This window comes from Sturnus vulgaris, chromosome 20 (assembly GCF_052056855.1).
Source record: "Sturnus vulgaris isolate bStuVul1 chromosome 20, bStuVul1.hap1, whole genome shotgun sequence".
Classification (NCBI taxonomy): domain Eukaryota; kingdom Metazoa; phylum Chordata; class Aves; order Passeriformes; family Sturnidae; genus Sturnus; species Sturnus vulgaris.
The window spans coordinates 7,133,002-7,156,490 of NC_142262.1; the positions used below are offsets into that span (position 1 = coordinate 7,133,002).

General features: G+C 48.5%; 1 protein-coding gene across 1 annotated transcript; it reads right to left on the reverse strand.

Moving 5' to 3' along the window:
- Nucleotides 1–9,513: 9,513 nt before the first annotated feature.
- Nucleotides 9,514–23,297, reverse strand: SRP68 (signal recognition particle 68). Its single transcript, XM_014889199.2, has 16 exons — nucleotides 23,121–23,297; nucleotides 21,478–21,544; nucleotides 20,845–20,958; nucleotides 19,772–19,967; nucleotides 18,971–19,053; nucleotides 18,659–18,768; nucleotides 18,246–18,328; nucleotides 17,856–17,996; nucleotides 14,541–14,639; nucleotides 14,195–14,259; nucleotides 13,753–13,912; nucleotides 12,973–13,067; nucleotides 12,610–12,739; nucleotides 12,131–12,206; nucleotides 11,273–11,325; nucleotides 9,514–10,849 (listed from the first exon to the last, which is right to left on the reverse strand). Exons 1-16 carry the CDS (start codon nucleotides 23,269–23,271, stop codon nucleotides 10,622–10,624), a joined length of 1,851 nt encoding a protein of 616 aa, XP_014744685.2. The 5' UTR covers nucleotides 23,272–23,297; the 3' UTR covers nucleotides 9,514–10,621.
- Nucleotides 23,298–23,489: the final 192 nt, after the last annotated feature.

A 23,489-nucleotide genomic window follows, 5' to 3' on the forward strand; every position in this document is an offset into this window, starting at 1 on the left:
GCTGCCTGCTCTGCTGTGCGGGGATGGAAGGACAGGACTCAGCCAGGCTCGGTCGGCGGCGCATAAAGAGCAGCTCCAGGGAGGCTCCTCCCCGAACGCAGGTGAGCAGCAGCAGCAGCAGAGATGGAGGCACATCTGAAAAAATGACTCGAAAAACCAGTTTAGGGTGGAAAGAGCAGAGCCCCAGAGGGAGAACGGGAGACCTCGCCCTGGCTCGGAGAGGGTTTGGGCTCACACAGCCACAGCCGAGCAGCAGCTTCCCAGCAGAGGGACAGAGAGCACTTTGCAGGGAGGAAAAGCCTGGGAACGAGGCTTGCAGAGAATGCACTGCAGCCAGCGAAGCACATTTAAAACATCTCCTTGCAGCATCTGTTTGAAATGCTACAGAACTGCGGAATCCCCAAGGACAAAGCCAACCAAGCATTTTCCAAGGTGGCAGCAGCACTTTGGGGATCAGCAGTTCTCAGAACATGATGTTATTTTGCAGTCCAGCAAACTTTTGGCCCAGGCTCAGCAAAAGGTGGCCCTGACTCCCAGGAAAACACTGAGGGCTCATGGCAGAGGGAAAGTCAGCAGCTCCAGCACAGCAGCCCAGGACCCCAGCCAGCAGGATTCAGGCTCTGGGACAAACCCAGCCTCGAAGATCTGGGTCTGAGGCTCTGCCCAGGCACTCTGTCTACACAAGACCTTAGACCAGGCTTTGCCTCTGGGCAGTTCTTTCCCCTCTCACAGTCCCAAGTGGTTCTCAGTAAGCTCAGTAACACCCTGGCATCTCTGTGGCTCCTGGGGATGCCCAGTGGGGTTCCCCACCCCACGGCTCTCCCCAGCCACAGCCAGGGCTGGCTACCTGCTGGTCGCAGACAAAGCCAAGTTCAAAGGTCGCCACAAAGCAGGAACCCTGTGTTTCAGGCTGATCCAGCACAAATCCCACAGCAACATGGGATCTTGCCTAGTGCAGGACCAGGGAGGGAGGGCAGAGGGTGGAGGAGGAAGGGGACAGGAGAAGATGGGGTCACAGCCCCCACATAAGCACCAGCAAGACACCAGTGATCCCAACACAGGTTTGTGGCTGTTCTTCATCTTTTTTGTGTGGTTCAATGACAACCCAGGGGCAGAGGAAAAGGCCCAGGGTCCATTGTCCCTTCCTGGGTAACCTCTTTGTCCTCTTTAAATTTAAATCACACTTGTCTCAGGAGAGAGTGGAAGACACAGACAGGATGGGAAGTGGTTGCTGAGAGATCACCCCTTTGCCACTGACATCCCACTGACTGATGCCAGCAGTGATGCTCTCTGACCACAACTGCTGGAGGCCCAGGAGATCCCAGACCTGAGCCAGTCCCTGTCATTGGCATTCAAAGGCTTTCAGTGACCCAAAGCCTTGCCAGAGACGAGAGCTGAAAGCACTTGATTGCACACAGACCTGATTTTGTATCCACACAAAGCAGGAGCATGGGACAAGCTCTTCTGTGGGGGACTGCTTTTTGCATGAGCCAGGAGGGAATTAATTGCCTGTAGATTCAAAGGAAACTAAATTGGACAAGATCATCTGCCTGTAATCCCCTGGCAAATCCCCTGGCACGTGGAGGAAGTTCTAAGAATTAGTACCAAGAGTAAACTAAGCACATACCAACAGAGCCCTGTGGACAGCCTGCTTTCCAAGCCATCCATCACCCTGGAGCCCACGGCTGGGGCTCCTCACCTGCACAGCTCCAAGGCTGCACCTTCCTCTCCTCTGTGTCACAACACACAGATGTGATCCTGCCCGTGGCCAAGCCCCTGCCTGGTGAAAATCCCTTGGAAAGACAGAGTGTTCCGAAGGCAGCAGTCCTTGCTGTCAGCCCTGTGCACACAGACACACGCCCTGGCAGGAGGCACACAGACAGGACAGACAAACAGGGGATAATCTCTGGGAGGAGAGCAGCGTCCTTGGCAGGGCACAGAGCGTGAGGCACGAGCTGGGAAGCCAGGCCAGGTCCTGCCTGGTGCTGAGCCCCAGGAGTGATGCTGAGCACCCAGCCTGCCTCGAGCTGCCTCTCCCTCAGCCAGACAGGGGAGGAGGACAGGCAGAGCCCATGTGAGGGGCAGCTCCTGGCTGCCTGCTCATCCTCGGAGAAGCAGGGCTTGCCCGGCCCTCAGCAAAGCCCTGTCCCATCCTCAGGAGAAAAGGCTGGCAGGGCAAGCCAGAGGATGGCTCTGGGGTGATGGGTCTTGCCAGCCCAGCAGCCCCAGCACAGCACCCAGCCCAGAAGTTTCTGCTGCTGCCCATCACCTGTGGCACATAAGGAATGTTCTGCTGCTGCCAGCTCGGCCTCCCCTGCTCTGGGATGGACACCAAGATCTGCTCAGGGGAAGGGGATGTCGCTGCAGGAATCCTCAGGGGATTATGAGAGATCCTCACACTTGTGACTGGCACTGCTGGATCCAGCCCAGGTCACTTCCAGATCCTCCGTGGGTTTTGCCCAGACTGGCCCGAGCTGTGCCAGGGCAGAGCACCGTGGTTAACCCAGACCCTGCAAGAAGCAACAGGCAAGGAGACCAGTTCAACCAGTTCTCCACCACAGCCACCCACACAGCTGCACCTGGCACTGGGCCCAAAATGTGGGGCAGGACCTGCCTGCCCCTGTGCAGCTGGAAAGCTGAGCACAGCTCTGGGAGATCATCCCAACAGCGTCACCAAGGGTCCCCCAGCTCCAGACCACTCCAGCCTGGCAGCCCCATCCCAGCTCCATCCCCAACAGGGTCACTCTGCTGCAATGGGGACCAGGTTCCCTCCTGCCACAGCTGGCAGAGCTGCTGTGCCCACAGGACAGGGGTGGGGTCGGGGGTGGGCAGCCTGGTTCTCATCCCAGTTGTTCCAGCCTGGAAATGCTGCCCCTGGTCCAGAGGCAAAGCCAATCCCAGAGCAGGTTGTGCCTTGCCCAGGCACATTCCCAGCTGGGCTCCAGCTCTGTTTGGGGGCTGAGACATCTCCTGGGGGGATAGACCTGGGGCTGGCTGCTCCTGCAGGGCTCCAGACACAACAGGAGGTTGGGGAAGTCACACCACAATCACTTCATTCGTTTTCCTGAGCAGGATTTACCCCCATGGCTGGGAGCTGTGCCAGGTGCAGATGCCTGGTTTTGCAGGGCAGTCACACAGCCAGCAGCTGCCTCTTGCTGCTCACACAGCCGAGCAGTTGCCTGCAGGGACAGATAGCAGGCACAGCTGCCTGGAGGAGCTCGGCGAGCACAGAACATTTCAAGGCAGGGAGATTTCAGGAACCATCCTGAGCAAACCTTTCATAAGAGATTGGCAGAGGCTGGAGGATGGCGTGCTGTCCTTATCAGCTTGCTGGGTTTTTACAAAGGGGATGGCAGGTGACATGGCCTATAAATGATTTACTGTTACCTGTGAAGGCCATTTGCCTTCTTGGATGACAAGGAAGTTGCCTCCCCTGTACCTCTCCCCTCCTGAACACCCTCTGCACACCATTCCTTCTTTCCATTTCACCTCCTTGCTTTTGAACTTCTTCATTTTTGAACTTATCCCCCTAGGATGTGATGCAACAAAATCAAAGCACTGAACAAACCTCCCGTGTCATCACACCACTCAGAGCTGCTTCTGGCCAGACACTGCAGGGGAAATTCCACTTTTAAGGTCCTAAATGCCTCTATAGAGTAGTGAGTGCCACAGCAGAACAAGGGAAGGATCTTTACAACAAATTTAACCATTGGGAAGTAGGAGGAGAAACACAGGAACAACCAGTGAGCACACATGCAGGTGGTTGGGGTTTGGTCTTCAATTGTTTGGCACCTGGAAACAGCCTGGAGCTGTTCTAAAATACCTGTGGAAAAGCAGCTTGTACATCTCCTCGCCCTGTAAGGCCCCTGGTGACCCATATTTACACCAAAAAAAAAAAAAAAAAGGGTCATCTCAGCAGCAGCTCCCACCACCACATCCCCAGGGAGCCCTCTGCATCCAGGAGGGATGCTCTGCTCTGTGGAGATGCTGCTTGTTTGGTAACAGGACCAGCAGGTACAGGCAGCCCAGGCCAAGACTTACAAAGGATGCCTGCCTGGTCTTTGCAGCTGGAGACTGAGCCTGTAACACTTGAGCTGACCTCAGCCACAGGAAAACCCCTCTGAGAGTCTCCAAAGCCATGGAGAACAGTGGAGCATGGAATCAGAGCCCCAGACACCACCTTGGGAGGGATCAGAGCCTGGTCCCACACACTCATCAGCCTCTGTTTGCCTTGCAGACACCAAGAATGGCACCTTTTCATACAATTCCCATTCCAGCCCCTTTCCCTCCTTGTGGGGAGCAGTTTTCATACTCCACAAGCCAAAGTGAATCTCCAGAGCCTCAGAATAGCCTAGTTGAAAAAAACTGCCTCACCACTGGAATAATAAGACACTTGATTTTCTAGAGTCTAAAATTACTGGGTCCTCAAACCTTGTTTTGCTTTGCCTTATCTTTGCCAACTGATAAGCAGAGGGAAAGTGCAAGAGCCCCAGGACTCCTCCCTGTAGGTGGAATTAGGGCCCATTAAAAAGCTCCTCAGGCTGGGGCAGGCTCAGCATCCTGCCAGGGTCTGCAGAGGTCAGGGGGCTCTGAATGCAGAGCCAGCTCAGCTCCAAGGGATCTTTCCCCAGAAACCAGAGGTAGCCCAATCCAGCACAGCACAAATGGGCAGCTCTTGTCCTGCTCCTTTGGATCTCTCTAAGTACAGGGGACATTCTCACCACGCCAGTCCCAGGGCTGTTGTGAACTACTCATCCCCAGACCCTTCAGACATCAAAAGGACCTGCCTGCTTCCCACCCCACGGCCTCTCCAGGCTCATTCCAGCATCCTGCAGCTCCCTCTGAGTTCAAGCCCCAGAGCTAAGGAGCAGGACATCAGGGCAATTCCCTGCAGCAGTTAATGCATTAGCCTCATTTTCCTCTCCCCAGAGGATTAGCAAGGCTGTAATAGCACTGAATCAATTCACTAATGGCAGATTCTCAGGACACTTTGTCTGGAAAACTTGCTTGTAACTTACAGGATGCAGCCTGCAAATTTGGCTTTATTATCTGGTGACACGGCTGAAGGGAGCTGCTCTCAAACAGAGCGATTGGATCTGAACAAGATGTGTCCTAGATCATTAACGTGGCAATGAGGTAATTAAACACTTGCCTGGAGAGGCAGCCTTCACACACATGGCACAGCTGGAGAAGGAATTCATGGAATCAGGGTGGGAGATCAGAGCTTTTGGAGTGTTTCTTTCCAAGCTATTTGCCCAAACAGCAATACCCTGGAGAAGGGACCATCACCTGCAAATGCTGGGATAAAGCACCAGGGAACCAGCCCATGTTGGGATGATGGAAAGTTAAACACGAGGGCAGCTTTGCTCTCCACACTCAGGTTTTAAAGGCAAAGGACCTGCAATGTGCAAAAGAGCTGCAGGATGGTGTATGGCAGGTGAAACATACGCTTAGAACAGCTCACAGATGTTCCTGCTTGGAAGAATAACCTCAACACAAAGAGCTGACTGAAGCACCAGGCATTCAAAGAAGAAGGGCCCAGGTTGGAGCACCCCATCTGGCAAGAGCCAGAGGCCCTTAGAAAGGAGGGTGCTCACACCAACTAGGAAGGATCCTGCTTTTAGACACCCTCTAAACCAAACTGAGCCCTGGAAAGGCTCTGCTTGCACCACAGGGCTACCAAAGAGAGGAGACAAACTCTTTCAGGGTAACTAAGGCAGGGGACAAAACAGTGACAGCCCCTGCCAAATACCTCCCAAGCCATCTGTGAAGACAGAGGGTGCAGCAGCCAGGAACATTTGAGCCAAGGGGGCTCATACCCCAAATGACAGCTTCCAGCCCCGAGCCCCAAATGATTTTCAATCACACATAAAACTCCTGCAAAGCTCCAATTGTGAGCTGCTGTTGCCTGACTCAGCAGCAAGTGCTTCTGTGTCACAGGCAGGGACCAGAGCAGGATGAATGTGTCTGCCACAGCTAATTCTGCATGGCCAGGCCTCACCTTCCCCGACTTAATTTGATGCTCTGGGAAAATTAGACGTTCTCCTGCTTCTGTGGAAAAAGGCAAGCACTGAAGGTAATTCAGAGGCTTTGATGGTGCTCTTTAGTCATTCGGGCACCACAGCCCCGGCATCGCTCCCTAGACTGACCACGGGCAGGGATGGGACTCACTAATCCTCATGAGCAGCGTGTGAGCCTGGGGCAAAGCCTGGGTCTGTGCTGTGCACAGCCAGCACTGTCCTGCAGCCCAGCCAGGCAGGGAGATCATTTCCAGAGCAAGAATTTGGACTTTAATAACGGCAGCACCTCGGGTGTTCAACAGTGGAGGAGTTTGACTGAGATCCCAAAGTGGCAGTGCCTGGAAATGCCAAGTGCACGCCTGGACCTGGGTCTGGATTTGGCTGGATGGCACTGGCGAACATGAAAGCTGTGCCCAGGGCCACCCACGCACAACAGACACGTAAATGACACCCTTTGAAAGTGGTTTCAAACCTCCCCCTCTGAGCCATGACTGCTTTTTAGGCCAGAGGTGGGAAGGTTTTCACCACAGGTCCCTCGCAGCAGGCAGGGGAGGGCTGGGGATGGACACAGCCTCGTCCCTCCCACACGGAGTTTGTGCTTGGGCTCAGCTCTAACGCTGGAACCAAGCACGAGCACTGAGCTGCTGGTCACAGTAAATCCCCAAAGCAAACACAGAGAATCAGCACACGCCGGGGTGGATGCTCCCGAACAAGGACTCTCCTGCTTTGTCACCACCCAAACCCCACCGTGATCTGCTTCCCCAAGAGCCAAGTGACAGCAGCTGTCACGCCGTGGCTTTGCAGGACCGAGCCTCTGCTCAGGCACAGAGCAGCACAGTCAGGCCCAGGAAACCTCACCCAAAGGCACAGGGGCAGGGAGGGGCTGCATTTCTCAAAGCTGCTCACCCTCGGCTCGGTCTGGGTGAGCCCCAGACGCCAGAGCCCGGCACGAAGCTCGGCTGTGGGTGCGTGTCTGTCCCCGGAGCCCTGCGGGATCAGCTCCCGGGGAAGCTGCGAGTGCCAGGGCTGAACGTCCCAGGGAGGAGAGGGACTCGGGCACAGACCCCGGGCTCTCAGCTGCAGCCCCAGCACTTCCTCAGCCCGGAGCAGGGAGGGAGAGCCGGTGCTGCTCCTGCTGCAGCCCCGGGACAGCCCGAGCACAGCGGCTGCTCCCAGCCCTCCTGCACCGGGATCCCAGCCGGGTCACAAAGGGTTCTTCCTTGGCAGGAAAACCGACCTCCAGCTGTTTTTGTTTGAAAACAGCAATCCCATCCTGAAGAAAGAGGAGCAGCCACAGAGTCAGTATCACATCAAATCACTCCTGAAGTGAGCAAACACCTCGATTACAGCCCAGCTGCAGCCCACAGGGTACCTGTGCTGACAGGACAATTCACAAACGCTGTGAGGGACCACAGAAATTCCTCAGCAGATGCATCTTCTCCCAAGGATGAATTCTACTCCCACTCCTCAATTCAGCACCTGCAAGCCAAGCCTACAACCTGCTGCTCCAGACACGGCCACAAAGGCTCCAGACAACTTCTGACAGTGCCCACCTGGAATGTCTCACACCTGGAGCAGCTTGGATTAGGAAACAATTTTCTAGCAACACAACTCTTTGTTTAAAATACCCCAACCCTTTTTTCAAAGGAGGCAGACATTGTTGTTTATGAGCTCCCAGGCCATTCTGTTACAATCCCACAGGCTACTTTTCAGTTCTTTCACTGTCCAGTTTGCCTCATGCTCCTCACCTCTGTCCCTCCTCACAAGTCTCTCGAGACCCATCCACTGTCTCCAGACCCCTCAGAGTGCACAACCAGAAATAAACATTGCTCAGACACAGGTCTGTCACTGGTGGTGGAGTGAGGCCATGATGAACATCTCATTCCTATTTTAATGGATGCAGTGGTACCAGGCACAGCTAGCTCAGCCTGTAATTAAAATTCCAGTGCTAATCCCGAAGATACTCCATAGGAAAAGTTGATTGAAAGCAATCCTCTTGACCATTCTGCTGGAGTTTCCTGTTTGGAGGGCAATCACGTGGCCTCCTTGCCAATTAATTCATGGAAAGAGTGCAAGCACTTTAAAGGAGCAGCAATGAAAGAGCAGAGCAATGAGGAAGTTTCCAAGCCCCACAAGCCAGGGCTCTGCACCTGGCCCTGGCTGTTCCAGGCCCTACACCTGGCCAGGCCCAGGGGAATTGGTTTGTTGTGCACATCAGACACTTCACCTGCCTGCCCTGTCCCCCTGCAGCTCTGTGAGCCTCACCTGTGCCAGCCCAGGCTCCACTGCAGGGCAAAAAGCCTCAGTTTTGTCAGTCTGCTCTGGTCTGCATTGTAATGAGGACTGCAATAACATTTTTTTCCCCTTCTTTACATTTTTAGGTTTCTTTTCCTGAGCCTCACCAGCACCTTCCATGATTTAAGCCACACCACTGCTCACAAACTCCACTCACTTTCCACTAACACTGCACCAAAACAAACAAGCCAAGTCACCTCAGAGCGGTGTTATCTGAGCCTTTGGGCAGAAGATTCTCCTCCAGAGCTAAGTGGCCATTCCCCAGGGGTTTAGTAGCCCCAGGTGATGGTGTGACCTCAATCCTCTGAGTGCTTGGGAGGCAAAGAGTGCTCAGTGTTCCTAATACAAACTACACGCCTCAGAGGTCAGGAATAAAACTTTATTGTTTTCAAACTTCTTATCTGCGTTCAACTCATCAGTTAGCTGTCAAAAAGAGGTTTGGCAGAAAAAGGCCAATTGCTCCTAGGTTTTTGTAACTGTAACTAGAAAGTGGCCACAGTAGGGAGTTTCCCTGGAATCAATCCAGGCACAACAGAGATCCGTGGAAGGAAAGCAGAGTTTGGTGCAAACCAAAGTGAAACACTTCTGTGATTTGATCCAAAAGCTGACAAGAGCAGCTGAGCTGGACACAGGAACCAGGTGAGCCTGGTCATTGTGGGCCTTTTCCTTGCCTAAAAGGAAATGGGCATTATGGGGAAGAGAAAGCTGCCAGTCAAGACCAAGTTTTCTAGAAATTGTCATCTGATTAATAAAGTATTTTAATTTCTTTCGCCTCTACACTTCCCTTTCTTCTGTAAAATGCCCCTGCAATCTAGAGGCAAAGGGAATTGGCTACAACACCAGAAATGCCCATTTTGTCTCCATGTTGCAAAAATTAAACACAAACAAGAAGTTCCTCCTCCTCCTCCCCCCACCTCTTTCTAAGCACAGTCCTGTACTTTGAGAACTCACAAATCAGACCAACTTGGAACAAAGAGAACATTCATATTAAAATAATGGGAATTGTTAATTCCCTCCATTCATCTGACATGCACCTTGCAATGAAAATTCCCATTACAAGAAGAGGCAATAATTCAAAACAGTTCTGTTTCCAACCTTAATTCCAATGCCTAAAAAAGGAGAACACGAAGTCTAGACAACCAGAACAAACTGTTGCTTCACCTGCCAGCTACAGGCCGAGTGAAAACCCACACAGTGCTGGTGGTGGAATCTTCCAAATGCTTTATTTAGGAACAGTTCTGCCCATGTGCTGTGGGGTTTTCTCCTGTTGAAGTAATCACAATTATGAAATTATTTGCACTTTCAAAGTGCCCATCCCAGTGGCACCTGGGTGCTTTTATAAAAAATGCTGTCTGGCATGACAGAGATGAATGATCACTCACAAACCTACTGGTCTCCTGTTCCTTATCCCTCATTTCAGGTGTAGCTCATGAACAGGGACAAGAAACAAAGAAAGAGATGAACTCCAGAAAAAGATCATCTTGTTTTCAGACAAGGTTTAGATCAGAGACAAAACGAACACCAAGAGACCCAACTTCCCAAAAAGAGTAAGTAGCTATTTCTAAAGCCACCCATGAAGCTATTTTCCCAGGAAAATACTTTCAGGAATAGGTTCTATACTGTATTTAGGTATTTAACGAAGTGTGTGGATGAATAAAGAATGGTGCTATTGGCCCAGAGTACAAATTCACCACCACAGCAGGAATAACCATCAACATTTGACATTTGCCATCCTTATTGATAAGGAAGGAGGCTCTATTTTGTCATTTCTGAATGTTACATTCTTAAAAAATATAGAGACTTCTGGGGTGAAAGGGAAGGAGAAGTTGCCCCCTTGGCTACTGTTCCACAGCCATTGCGTGGGAGCCTCACCTTGCTGGTTTAGTTCTGCACCTACTTCTGCCTCTGTTTCCCAATTATACCCCAATTTCTTGATCAAAAAACCAAATTATAGTGTCAAATAACGGGGCAGAGGCAGGAATCAAATTGTATCTATGCCCTGATCCATGGCAAGGAGATGTGTTCCAGCACTGGACACTGACCACGAAACTTCTCCAAGTAGAAAGGAATTTCTCTGTGCTCCAGGCTATTTTCAGCTATTTATAGTGTATGTTTGTTTCTGAGTAATTGTTTGTCTTTAATACACTGGGAGAGAATGTGTGTGCACAGACATAAACACAGGACACAGGGGAGAAGATGGTAAAACTTCCCTCTGTTGGTTTCAGGTGTAGGTATTTGTGTCCTAGAACCTCCTGGAGCTTTTCCTTCAATACAGAATAAAACCTCTGTTCCTCTGGGGGTCCTGGTTAACTTTTGAATCCAAAAATGCCCTTTATATATCCTGTGAGGCCACTCTTGGCCTTCTGCTCCACCTTGTCCTCCAGAGGTGGGAAAGCAACGTGGTTAAGGGCCAGGTCAAAGAACAAGGGTTTGCATGGAATGGGCTGGAATCCTGGTGGGAAGTGCACGAGGCTGACTTGCTTGCTGACCAGGGAAGGATCCAGGCAGAAAGTCTCAAACCGTTCTGAGAGTGGCTGCAAGAGACCCAGGCAGGGACACAAATTAAATTCCAGTCACATCAAAAGGGTCAAACATCAAACAGGACTGAGCAGCAATTGAGACAAGAGAAGTTCGAGCTCCCTTGTGAGGCCTCTGGGGACTTGGAAAATGATTTCACCTCCTGTCAAAGCACAGCTGCAGATCTCTGGAAAATCCTTCCCATGTGCAGAGCTAAATAAAACAGGCTGCCACACTAGAAAGCTGCAAGCAGCCTCCCAGCTCCCACCCCACTGTGTCAGGTACCTTCAGCACCAAGCCTAATAAAATCATAATTCACCAGTCAGGACCAAATCCTGATCAATGTGACATTTCTTGTGCTGTGAGACACTCAGGTAACAGGATAAAGGTGATGGTGATTAAGAGTACAGCTGGAATTTGCCTGAGCTCTTGGCTCTTACCTTGCCATCCTTGACCTGAGATGGAGACTCAGTCTCGTGAGGATCGTTTGCATCTGCAAAATTGAACAAAAGGGGGTAAGAATAACAGGCTTGACCTTGGTGTAGAGTAAGATTGTCTCAAGAAGCAGCTGTGCTCCAAGATTAGCCATGATCCTGGCTCTCTGGGATGCACAGGACAGTATTTTCAGCAGAATCAACTTCCTTTCTAGAGCAAGCACCACACACACTCATCTACAGCCAATACAGCAGTGGTGGAGCTTCTCCTTCACACTGTCATGAGAAGGTCTGGAAAGCAGCACAGACTCTGGAGTGAAGGACACAGGAGAAGATGATGAGAACACCCTAAAGGGGGTCTGTTAAAGCAATATTAAGGCAATAAAGGAGGCAACACACTCCTTGTTCTGGATTTCCAGCAGCAGGCAGCAGCAGCCCAAGAAATCAAAATGTTCACCCATCCCCCAAAGTTCTGCTGACCAGGCTGACACTGACAGAGAGAACATCACTGCTCTCCCTCTTCTTAGTAGTTCGCCCAGCCAGGCAAAACTGGGATGAGTAAAGTGTTTGCAGCAAAAAAGCAAAACACTAAACTGTTCTGTGCACATTCCCAAAATGGGTGCACATCCCCAGGATGGGTTTTAACATCTCTGGGCAGGAAACAAGATGCCAAGGTCCAGTCACTGCCTGCCTACCTGCACTACACACTGCTAGAAGCAGCTAGAACTGTGGGGGGGTGAAAAATACTTTTCCAGATGGAAAAACATTTGGAACTCCAGAAATCAAACAAAAGGAACGACGTAGTTGCAGAGGCTTTAGTCAAGACACATTAGAGCAGAGTTCTAGTATAGCTGTGTTACTCACCTAAAATAGCTGCTGCTTGCAAGGAATACTTCTCTGCATTGACTTGAGTGATGAGATCCTGAACATCAGGCAGCTCCTACAGCGTTAAAGAAAATTATTTGAGAGCCTGAAATGTAGGAGTCAGAGCAAAGGTAAAACCAGACAGAGTAAGAACTAAGAAATTAATTCCTAGTGTTGACAAGCTTTCCCAGAAAGGGAAAAGCTACGGTATTGTGCTTCAGGCACTATAGAAGTTGTATAAGAGAAAATGCACAGGTGAGAAAAAGTGTTCAATTGTTTTGGAGTTGGTGCAGGTCTGTCCCTCCTCCAAGTGAGTGGCCAGGTGAAGTGTTCCCATGTCACTAGAAAGTCTCTGCTATAATGAACATTCTCCCTACCTAAAGATCAATCTTGAATTGTAATGGCCTGGCACCTAATTAACAATAAATAGTGGGACAGAGCTGCTTCATAAAACTTCAGCTTCAGGACTGGGTTCCTACCTTCAAGCTGTTCCTGTGAGCTCCAGCTCCTGACTGAACCTCACGGGCGTATTTCAGCACCCTCTCGTACAACACAAGGGCTTCACTCCATTTCTTTACCAGCACATAGGACTGGGCAATGAAGAAACACCTGCAACAGTCAAGAGAGCATTCCTGACGTGTTTGTTATCCACACCTTTTACCAACTGAAATGACTGACAGTAGGAAATATCCTTAAGTAGCAGAGGGTAGTTTCCCTTTAGGAACCAGTCTCAAAGGACAGAGGAAACTGCATCAAAGGCCCGCACAGCACACAGAGCTGTGGAGTTACAACTTCCAAAGGTGTCATGTGTGCTAAAGGAAACCTGGCTGTTTCTCACTCACCTGTAAGCTTTGTACACAAGTGTCTTCAATCCAATCTCCTTCTGGAAGTTTTTGTCCTCTTCTAGGCCAGGAAGTTGTTTCAGTTCCACAAGGTTCTGTGCAAAACAGAGTCAGAATAACAAATGCAGGCATTGCCTTCCTCTGGAATCTGCTGGTCTAAGAGAAAGGTGCCCCTTTTGACAAGTCAATAGAACACTCCCAGGGAAATAGTTTCCAGTTTTCTAATTATCAGTTTTCTAACCTTGTGAAGGACTCTCATTGAAACTTGTGCAAGCTGCCCTCAGGACAGACTTCCTGACACAAACAGGAATTAGGACAAAGACTCCTTAGATTTCACATGAACTAATTCTTTCATAAGGCATTTCCCTCTCCCATTCACAACTGCTTCAGCCACAGGCTCCGTCAGTTAACTACAAAATTATGGGAGAAATGGAGAAATTGCTTATGAAGAAAAAGTATTTTTAGCTGCTATTTTCCCTGCCCAGCAGAAACTAAGACAGCTCTAAGGGAGCTGCACAAGAGTCACAAAGACTATTTTAAAACTGTATTAGAGTGCACAACAAAGGACACCCATTCAAGCAGCAGGTTCTGCTCATAACTAAAAGAAGTTTTTTTGTGTTTCGTGCAGATGTTGAACATCCTTGAAGTACTTGAAGGTACTCAGCTGCTCTTCAGACTTCATGGTAGCTCACTTGCAGTGCTGTATTTCTACAGTAACCTTTTGTACCACAGTTGTTGTCTGGTCAGGCTGGAGAGCTGGGTGTGTTATCTCAGCAGTACCTGCAGGATGATGTCGTAGAGGCGGATGAGGTCCTGCGGCCGCGGCGAGCGTTTGCCGTCCTCGTCAGAGCGCTGCTGCTGCAGCAGGGCCTTCTGCAGGGACTTGGCCATGCTCTCGTTGCGCTTGATGGCTGTGGACAGCTTGATGTAGGTCAAATAACTGCCAAAAAACCAGAGAAATCCCGTCAGCACTGTCAGAGCTACTCAAACATTACTCTGTGCTCTCAACTGGTGGTGGAAAAATATCTGGAAGGTCAATGTGAGTCTGGAGTAAAACGTTTACAAAGCTGTCTCAACCAGATCCTTATCTGTACAGTCATCCTTTGGGATCCAAGAGGCCCAGAACAAAAACCCCATAAAACAAAATCAAACAAAAAATAAAATCTTGACAAAAGAACATGGCTTCTTCGCACCAGCACTAGCAGCAATGTTTGCCTATTACCTGTGTAAGTACTGGATGTTGGACACTTTCCCAGAATCATTTTCCAGAGAGTGTTCTCGCTGCTTCTGTGGGCAATGGAGACAAAACACTGCATGATTTACTTAAAACTGGTAGCCAAAGGACGAAAAAACACAGAACTCAAGGTTTGAGTAAACTGGGGAAACTGTAACACATTTACAGGCAAAAGAGGGAGGGCTTCTCCATTGCTATTCCCCACTCCAGTTCTGAAGAGAATAAATTCAAATTCTGCAGCTCTTTATTAAAGAAATCCCAGCAAGTTTAACATTAAATCAGTTCCAAGGAAGCAGAGAGTCATTGGAAGTAGAAACTGGTGTTTGCTGCTTACCTGGTCTGGTTTCAATTCTTCCCGAACAGCCTGAATGGCATCTCTGCACTCACTGAGTAAAGACTCAAACAAGCGTTCCTTTGTCTCCTCATTTTCTGCCTAAGAGCAAAGGATATTCAAGACAGATCAGAAATCAAAAATTTTTGTATGATGCATGAATTAACTAGGGACATTAAACAAAGTTTCTCCCAAATTACGTCTTTAAGGTCCATGAATAATTAGAACTCCAATCTGTGCCTGTCTGCAACACATTCTTGGGGGAAATGTGCCAGAAATTGTGGGGAATAGGGTCGGTGCAGAGAACTGAACAGCAGTGAAGGCCTAGCAGACACAGCTCATGGCCTCATTCCTTCCCTTCCTGGATGGCACCTGCACTGCTGCCTGAGCTGAGGCTGGGCTGCACTGTGGGAAAGGCTCAGCAACAGAAGAGCTGAGCAGTCCTGAACTGGCAAACAACCAATGCAGACAGCTCTTGTTATGCTGATTTAATTTTTCCCATGTGGTAAGAACATGCAGATGATTATCTTTCCTCCACTCCCACTCTAGCAATGCTCACAGTGGCAATAACTTGCTTGTTTGAAGCATTTTTCACAGCAACCATATATTTTAGCAGCAGGAGTGACCGAGTGCGTTTTTGCTGTCACCATAAGTTTTGCTAAAAAAAAAGTGAAGCAGCTTTTGGCCTTCTGCCCCAAAACCAGAAGTTGAAAACAACTTCTGAAAAACAAGTTGAAGCCTGATCTCTGCCTAATTTATTAGCCTATCATGTGCCCAATTAAACAGGCTCCCAAACTCAGCCTTTATTCAGATGCTGAGAAGGAAACCAGGTGAAGATTGCAAGACTCACTGATTCAGTAAAAAAAAAAAGCTACTCTCGAGTAAACCTCAGCCTCAGTGATTGAAGGAGGATTCAAGGGCACCAGCACCATGTTCTGCCACTCCCACGCCATGGAGCAGTGCAAGACGAGCTTTGCTGCAATAAATTTGCAATTGTCAAAATGAATAAAACACTGTCTAAAAACCATGCTCACTTGTTTATCTACTGTACAGCTCTACAGTCTCTGCCTCTCCACTTCCCACATTCACAAACCCAATCAGGAATGTTATTTTTACTCCCTCACAAAGCCTCTGTATCCTGTGATGGAGGTGGTTTTCTGGGTTTGGGATTTTTTTGTTTTTAATTTAAGATTTGCTGTGAGAATTTTTAAGGTGGGACTGACTCCTGAGAATAACCAGAGACGAGTCTGACTGCATTCTCAACCTCACCCAGAACAGCACAGCAATTTCACTGCAAGCACAAAAATGAAAACAGACACTACCAGATCATCATTCAGGCACAAAGAGGGCAAGGGCTGGGCCCTGCAATGAAACAAAGGCTTTCCTTTCCAAGCAAAAACTCCTTCAGCTGATTCTATGCATAAATACACCGTTCTGATTTGGGAGATATCAGTTAATAGGACTGAGACACAAGTGCTACAGATGGTGATTCAACTGTCCTGACAGAACTGCACAGGTTCATCTTAAATGGCTCATGGAAATCAATCCCACAGAACCCAATTCCAATTTTTGCTGCAATCTAGAGATGAGCACAGAATCCTTGAGGCAATACCAGGTAGAAACACACCTGTGTCATGCTGCCCTGCTGCCCTGTCACTTCTTACCTGGTGAGAGTCAATGGGCCCCCAAAGTCATGCCTTCAAATCTACAAAAGGGCTGACACAAGCAATTTTAAACTTGGATTCCTGCTTCAGTTTGGCTTTTTTATTCTGTTCCTCCCATTACCAATAAGGCACCAAAGGCAACAGTATAATTGCACTGGGAGACTCCATTTTTACACAAAACAGACTGGTTTTACTTCTAATTAAACCCTGCAGAGCCCTGCTGTTATGTCAGGGTTTCAGCTCAGTGAAGATGAGCAGAAAAGTGCCAAAGATCCCAGGAAGCACAATTCATTCACCTGAAGCTGGACTGCCCATCACAGCTGACACAACTCCAGAACTGCTGCCAAAAAGCAAGTTTTAGCCCTCTGGGAATGTAAATAGTGCTGCTGCATACTCAGCTCCCACGAGTCCACTCGACTCCTCTGTTTAGCCAGACCTTCCCAGGAATGCAGAGCAAGATGAGAACAAATTCAGGCTGTTCTGCCATTACTTTAGAGAGAAATTAAACTGAAAAAGTCCAACTGTCAGCTGCCAAGATGGAAGTTAAATGAGGGAACTCTGAGCTGTACTTCCACCTGCTGGCCATACTTAGGTGCTTCCTGAAACCAAATCCATTCAGCAACATCCAATTCCTAACATTGTGGGTAACACTCAGGTTTCCCACCCAGCACATCCTTTTTATCCTACTCACACTCTCTTACCACTGTCCCCTACTCTGGTCCTACTCCTCTGTAGGATTTTTGTTTTATCATTTCTATTTTTTATTTATCATTATTATTCTCCTGGTGATACAAAGTTTTTAATGCTGCAAAAATCCCATTTTTAGTGTCAAGAGTTGTTAGTGAAGATCCTTTCACTGTCTTTTCAAACTCTGAGTGTGTATGCAGCCACTGAAAAGCAGGATACCCCATCTGGTCACCATTTCCAAGGAAAAACCTACATGTGGAAAACGACTACAACACTAAAGACATGTACAGTATGTGCCACTGCAAGTTCCAGTGAGCTGGACTTTAATGCCGACTGCGAGTCCTTTCCAAATCAGGATATTCCATGATTCTATGAAGTGTTTATGATTCTATGAAGTGTTTCAGAACTATTACATGTGAAATTGATTTACATTCTGACATTTATTAATCCATTTCCTGCTTTTGAAAATTTCCATTAGTCAATAAAAGAATTGAATAGCTCTCATAGCACTTGCTACACCTGGCAAATGGCTATTTTTTTCAGAAAAAAAAAAAGGTCACAATGTATCTTCTTTGTTTTGGCTACTCTGAAGTTGGAGCACTTGAGCAAGATGCTTAAAGAAATTAGAAGAGCATTTCAAAACCAGTTGCTCTTAAAAAAGTAACCTTCATTTCCTACTGATGTACTAATAATAATGGTTATCACCCTAGTGCTGGAAGGCAGCACAGAATGTTCCAAGGAGCAGGAACACTCAGAACAGATCTCCCACTCAGCAGACTGTGAGAGCTATCCCCAGCTGACACTGCAGCTTTGGGTTATAATCAGTATTCCCCCACTTCTACCTTTAGCCTTCCAGCTGAAGTTTGAACAAAAACGAGATTATTCAAAAGCTTTTAGCTCAGGTACCAGTAGTGCACAGAAGGAGAGGATGGTGAGAAGGGCAGGATGGAGAAGGCTGCCGGGTTACCTGAGCAATCGCTGCCTCGTTGTCAGCCAGCCCCAGCAGGAAGATCCTCACTTTGTCAATCTTCACTGGGACAGTTCTCCCTCTCCACTCCACCTCACTCATCGTGGCTGCCTGCTTTGCTCGAGTCTGGGTGATCAGTGCCTGCAAAGAAAACACCCGGATTAGCACCTTGAACTTACAGGGATGCAAAACTGAACCTCCTGAATTCGTCTCAGACTTGACTATTTTGAAATCAAAAAGGGCTTTTTGGGAAAGTGTTGTTTCCCACAGAGCCTAGGCTTGCTTGCTCACTTCTGTTCTATTCTGGCTCTTGAACGGTTTGCTGCAGCAATATTCATGCTCAGCACAGTAATAGTGAGTATTTCAAGTTGAGGCATGCAAATAAATTACCTCCAGTTTTTCTGCAAGAAGACCTTCAGTGCCACCAGACCTCAGTCTCATCTGCATCAACTCATTCATGGCAGACTGGTCACCTGAAAGAATCAATAAATTGAGATCACATTTCCATTTGACTTCAAAATTACTTTCATAAACAAAAATCAATCTTTAGATTTTATACTGGCAGTTTAGGGCTAAGCTTGCATAGCTTGACTTCATAGGCAAGCTACCACAAACTGTTATTCTGTCTTTCTACACATAACCACAGGTGCTGTTGCAAAATGAGGCCCTTTCTGCATTGCTGAACTGTCCCAGAACACATGCAGAATTTGCCCAAAATATTATGGCCTCCATGTCACTTAGACCAGGGTTTAATTAAATCAATATTGCTTTCCTGTGCACAGATGAGCCCCCCCTGCCCTTACCAATGTTGTAGGCACAGTAACGGATGTTGGGCGAGATCTCCTCCACACGCTGGTTATACAGCACAGCTTGCTCTTCTGTGAAAGCATTGGCCAGCTTTTCATAGATGGTCCTACAGCAAAGGGCAAATATTAACACTGCAGTGTGTATTATTTGGGAGGCGCTATCCTAAGGGAACAGTTTGTGTCTGTGCTCTGGAGGATGCTATTTCAGCAGCACCTGCCAGTTAAGCACAACTAACTAAACAAATCCTAGAGTTGTTGTACTAACTGAAGTGATCCAACACTCTTTACTGAACGAAGTGAGGGACTCACTTGCATTTGTTGAAAGCCTCCATTGCTGCCTTCCACTCCTGGTGCTCGAAGCGAAGCATCCCGGTGAGATAAGCCATGTATGCCTGCACAGAGAGCAAGGGCAAGGTCACCTCCCCACCATCACCAGCCTAATCAGTGCCACCTTTAGCATGAAGGCTGCTGTGACTCCTGCAGTGAGTGACTAAGCTTTGCCCTTTTTCTTGGGGCTTCCTACAGAAGACAACTGATTTGGATGACAGGTTACAGCTACCTACCTCTTCTCCTTTAACTGACTCTGCTACATTTCTAACAAACCACTAAATCATACAAAGGAATCACAGAATGGAATGGTTTGGAAAGGAGCTTAAAGATTATCTAGTTCCAACCCCCCTGCCATGGACAGGGACACCTTCCACTAGACAAGGCTGCCCAGAAATTAAAGCAAAGATACTTCTTGTTTGTTATGCAATGGCCACTGCTATCACAAAACTTTTTTCCCCAGCAATATGATATACAATGGCAGTTTAATTAATTGAGTACAGCACTGCAGCCCCTTGTCCAAAGAGGTCACAACATTTGTTTCCTGTTTTCCAGGAACTGAACCCCCAAGTCTTGCATTCTAGATGGCTACTTCAGCACATTTAACAAAAAGGTTACTCAGCAGACAAACAGTTTCTCAAGCTGTGTTATACCATCTTAGTTGCCCTCAATTCTTTGTATTTTTATTATCTATTCAGAGATATTCATTATTTCTTCACCAAAATTCCAAAGGTCTCTCGCTCAGCCTTTGCTGTACGACAAGATGAAAGTATCAGTGGTTACCTGAGCTTCCAGCTTTGTCTTGGCATCCACCCTGTTGCTCTCACAGAGCCTCTCCAGCTCCTCTGCGTGTTTCACAGCCTTGCGCAGCCGCGAGAGCAAATGGAAGCGCTTGCGAGGCTCCGTGTTGGCCTCCTGCTTCAGCTGCATGGCATAGCTCCAGGCCCTCTCTGCATCCATCAGGATCAGCAGCAAATACCTGCAGGGCACAGGAGGGTCCATGGGACAACAATGACACTCAGACAAGAGCTGCATCTCCACCAGTTCTTTGCCATTTCGTCTGCCAAGTTCGATAGCAGTTCAGTTTGCTTAGTAAGAGGCAGATGCTTTTATTTCTTAAAGTACTGAGCACACAAAGTCTTGCTATTCCCGACTGGTTTCTGCTGTGTTTCTCACTCAGAAGTGTAATTACCCAGCTGAGGAAGAGAATTAGATATCATTCGGCAGTACCACAGACACTACAAAGACAAGTGATTTATCATTTTAGGCCTCTCTTCAAACTGGTTTAATATGTTCTTAACAACACAGGTGAATGCAGCATCATGTGTTGTCTTCCCACAAGAAAAGATGAGACAGGAAACATTTCAAGCATCCCTAAAAGATGGGAAGTAAGCCCAAAATCCTGGCTGTTCTCCACATATTCTGTCAGACAAGCATTCTGTCAAATTTAGAAGAATTAAATAAAACTTGCAGTGCAGTATTTTTGCTCAAATGGAAGGGATTGCATCTCCAACCACAGCCTTGCTGGCTACACCATTTATACCACCAGCATTTCCACGGTTACAGATCTGAATTAGCATTTCCTCTTCAATGTCACAGAATTTACTGATTATCAAAAGAATCCATTTGCAACTATGAGGGAAGAGAAGGAACAGACTGTTGCTGCTCCTTCTTCTCCCACTGGCTGAGCAGTGTCTCTCACACCTGCACTAGTATTTTTATTAATATCAACAATACACATCTCTGAAAAGAAATGTTTTGGATGATATTGCACAGAATAGTTTTCCACCTGAAACAGAAATTACTGAAGCTCTTCAGTAACACACTGAATTCTCAATTCCATCCAGTCCCTGTACCTGTTGTCTGAGAGAATCTCTTCAGTCACTTTCTTCCCAGTGAACTTGTGCCTGTTGCCCATCTTGAAGTTGAGAGTTTTACGGAGCCGCCTCAGCCTGCGGGAGCAATAACCCCTAAAAAAAAGATAACCACAGTCATTTTGGCCAAAGGACAACTTTGCTTCTGTTTATTGCTCTATCCAAATAGAACAACAACAAAAAAATACTAAAAGCTGTACCAGGTAATGTTTTAACAATTAAAACTCCATGTGTGACATATGGTAGCTCAAAAACTACCTGTAAAGCAGCAATTAATAGAAAACAAGGTAAGAAGACATGTAGTTATTCATGATCGTGAAAAATCAGGGTGATGTGCTCATTACCAACTGCTTTATGTGTGTTTATTGAGTTCTGGAGGAGTACAGGGCCTTCCAGGGAGGTGTGAACACAAGCTCCTATGGGCAGTGGAGATGCAAGAGCCAGTCTGCACAGCCACAGCACAGTTCAGCCAAGGGAGATGAGCACACACAGCCTCAGGTGGAGAATCCACTGCCAGGGGTACTCACCTGAAAGATGGCATTTGCTGCCTGCTACAGGGGAGTTACATTTGAAATGAAGTGAAGCCAAGCCCCGGGAGCAGCTCCCAACACTAACCTGTATCTCTGGAAGTCCCCATGCCTCAGGCCGTGTTGCTGCTGTGACTCCTTCACGATCTGCAGGACTGCAGCTTCTGTTAAGGCACACTCACAGAGCAGCTGGCACCAGCTCCTCCTTCCACCCCAAAATAACAGCAGAGAACCCCATAGATCCCATGAGACAAATGTCCCCTTGCTCAGGAAAAGGATAAAAATACCCTAAACAGAATCACTGCTGCCTTCCCAGCACAGCTTCCACAAACCAAGTGCCTTCAAAGCACAGAATCTCATAAAAAGAGCTTTTGGAAATAACTCCAGGGCTGATTTTCTCAATTTTTCAACACATTTCTAGTCTTGCTGCACATTGCTGTAACAAGTATCTGTGACACAAAGCACTGCCCTGTGACCTGGGGCACCATCAAGCCATCATTTCCATTCAGTCTCTGCATCCTTCAGTGCATCTGCAGAGTTCCTGCACTTCCTTTACTCCCTCAGTTATTCCTACCAAATAAAACCATGCCACACTCTAGTAAATCTGATGTTTTTCATTCAGTTTACAAGGCAGGTTATTTTATGAAATAAAATCTCCACCGCACACAAGAAATGTCTGTTCTATATGTATTCATATCCTAAAATTTCCCTTTTAAGCTCTACCAAGAAGCCTTTAAAGAAAACCCATAACCAGACTGTACAACAATCCCAAGAAAAGAAACACCATTGTTTAAAATGCCAGATGTCGATCAAAGTGTTTTCTTGGGACTACACCTAAAAGAAAGTTTCTGAACTCTGAATAATCAATAGTTATTACACTGCATTACACGGAATTATTCTGTATTTGCAGAACAACCAATTCAAACTGCAATGTCTCAACACAGCCCTCCTCATCATTGCTGTCTACCCAGGATTTTTTTCAGACTCTCTTTCATCCTGCACAGCTACTTGCTGAATTAATATTCTTTTTTTTTTTTCTTCATTGACTTAGACATTCCCAGGGCAATTGCTTTGCCTGCATCTTACTCAACAGTAACTGACTACACAACACCTGCCTATGCCACGTGGAAAACTGCAACCTGATTTCCCTCGGGTTTCCTTCTGACCCAGAAGATAAAACTCAGCTCTATCACAGCTGTGCAGCTGGACTGGTTTCACATCGAAATTTCACCTACAAAACCTCCACGAGCTTTACATGCCGAGATTTCAGAAGCACTAAATCTGCAGGAGCCAGTCTGCCACCTCAGCGCACCTATTACATTTTTTTTATATATTACTGATAACTTCAAGCTACAACTTCACCACGAGGAGCTCACAGATGACCAGCTCTTATCCTCAAGCACACGGCCCAGCACACAGCTCCGCTGTGGAGACTGACGCCAGCTGTCACGCGGTTCGGAAGGAGACGTAGCACAGGTAGAGCACAATTCCATAAATCAGGAAAGCCAGGCTGACTCGTTTTATCCAAATCAAACCCTCAGGCAGGCCCAGGCCAGCACCGCCTGCATCTCCGGGGCGCCCTTGCACGGGGCCCGAGGCCGGACCAGGGGAGTCCCCGCCGCCCGCCGTCCCTGCCCGCCCGGGCCCTGCGAGCCCCGCGCTGCCGCCACGTCCCCCCGCCGCCCACGGGGCCGGGCCTGCCACGTCCCCTGCCGCCGCTGCGCAGGATGCTCTCCAGGCCCAGGCTGTCGCCGAGGCCGCCGGGCTGTGACCCCGCCGGCCGCTCGTTCTCCTTGTTGTCCTTGCCGTCCTTGTGGTCCTTGTTCTCCTCCGCCCCAGCCCCGCGGCCGCCGCCGCCGCCTCCCTGACGCTCCGCCGCCATCTTGCGCCGCGGCCGCGGTGCATCACGGGCCGGGGAGCGGCGCGAGCGGCCACGCGGGGGCCGCCGGGAACGGGGAGGACCCGGGGGGAGCCCGAGATCGGGATTGGGATCGGGGAGCCGGGAAGGGAGAGCGGAGGATCCCGGCAGCCTCCCGGGGCTGGGCCTCACCCAGCGCTTGGATACATCCCTCTGGCCCTCCTGCCCGTATCCCGCTCATC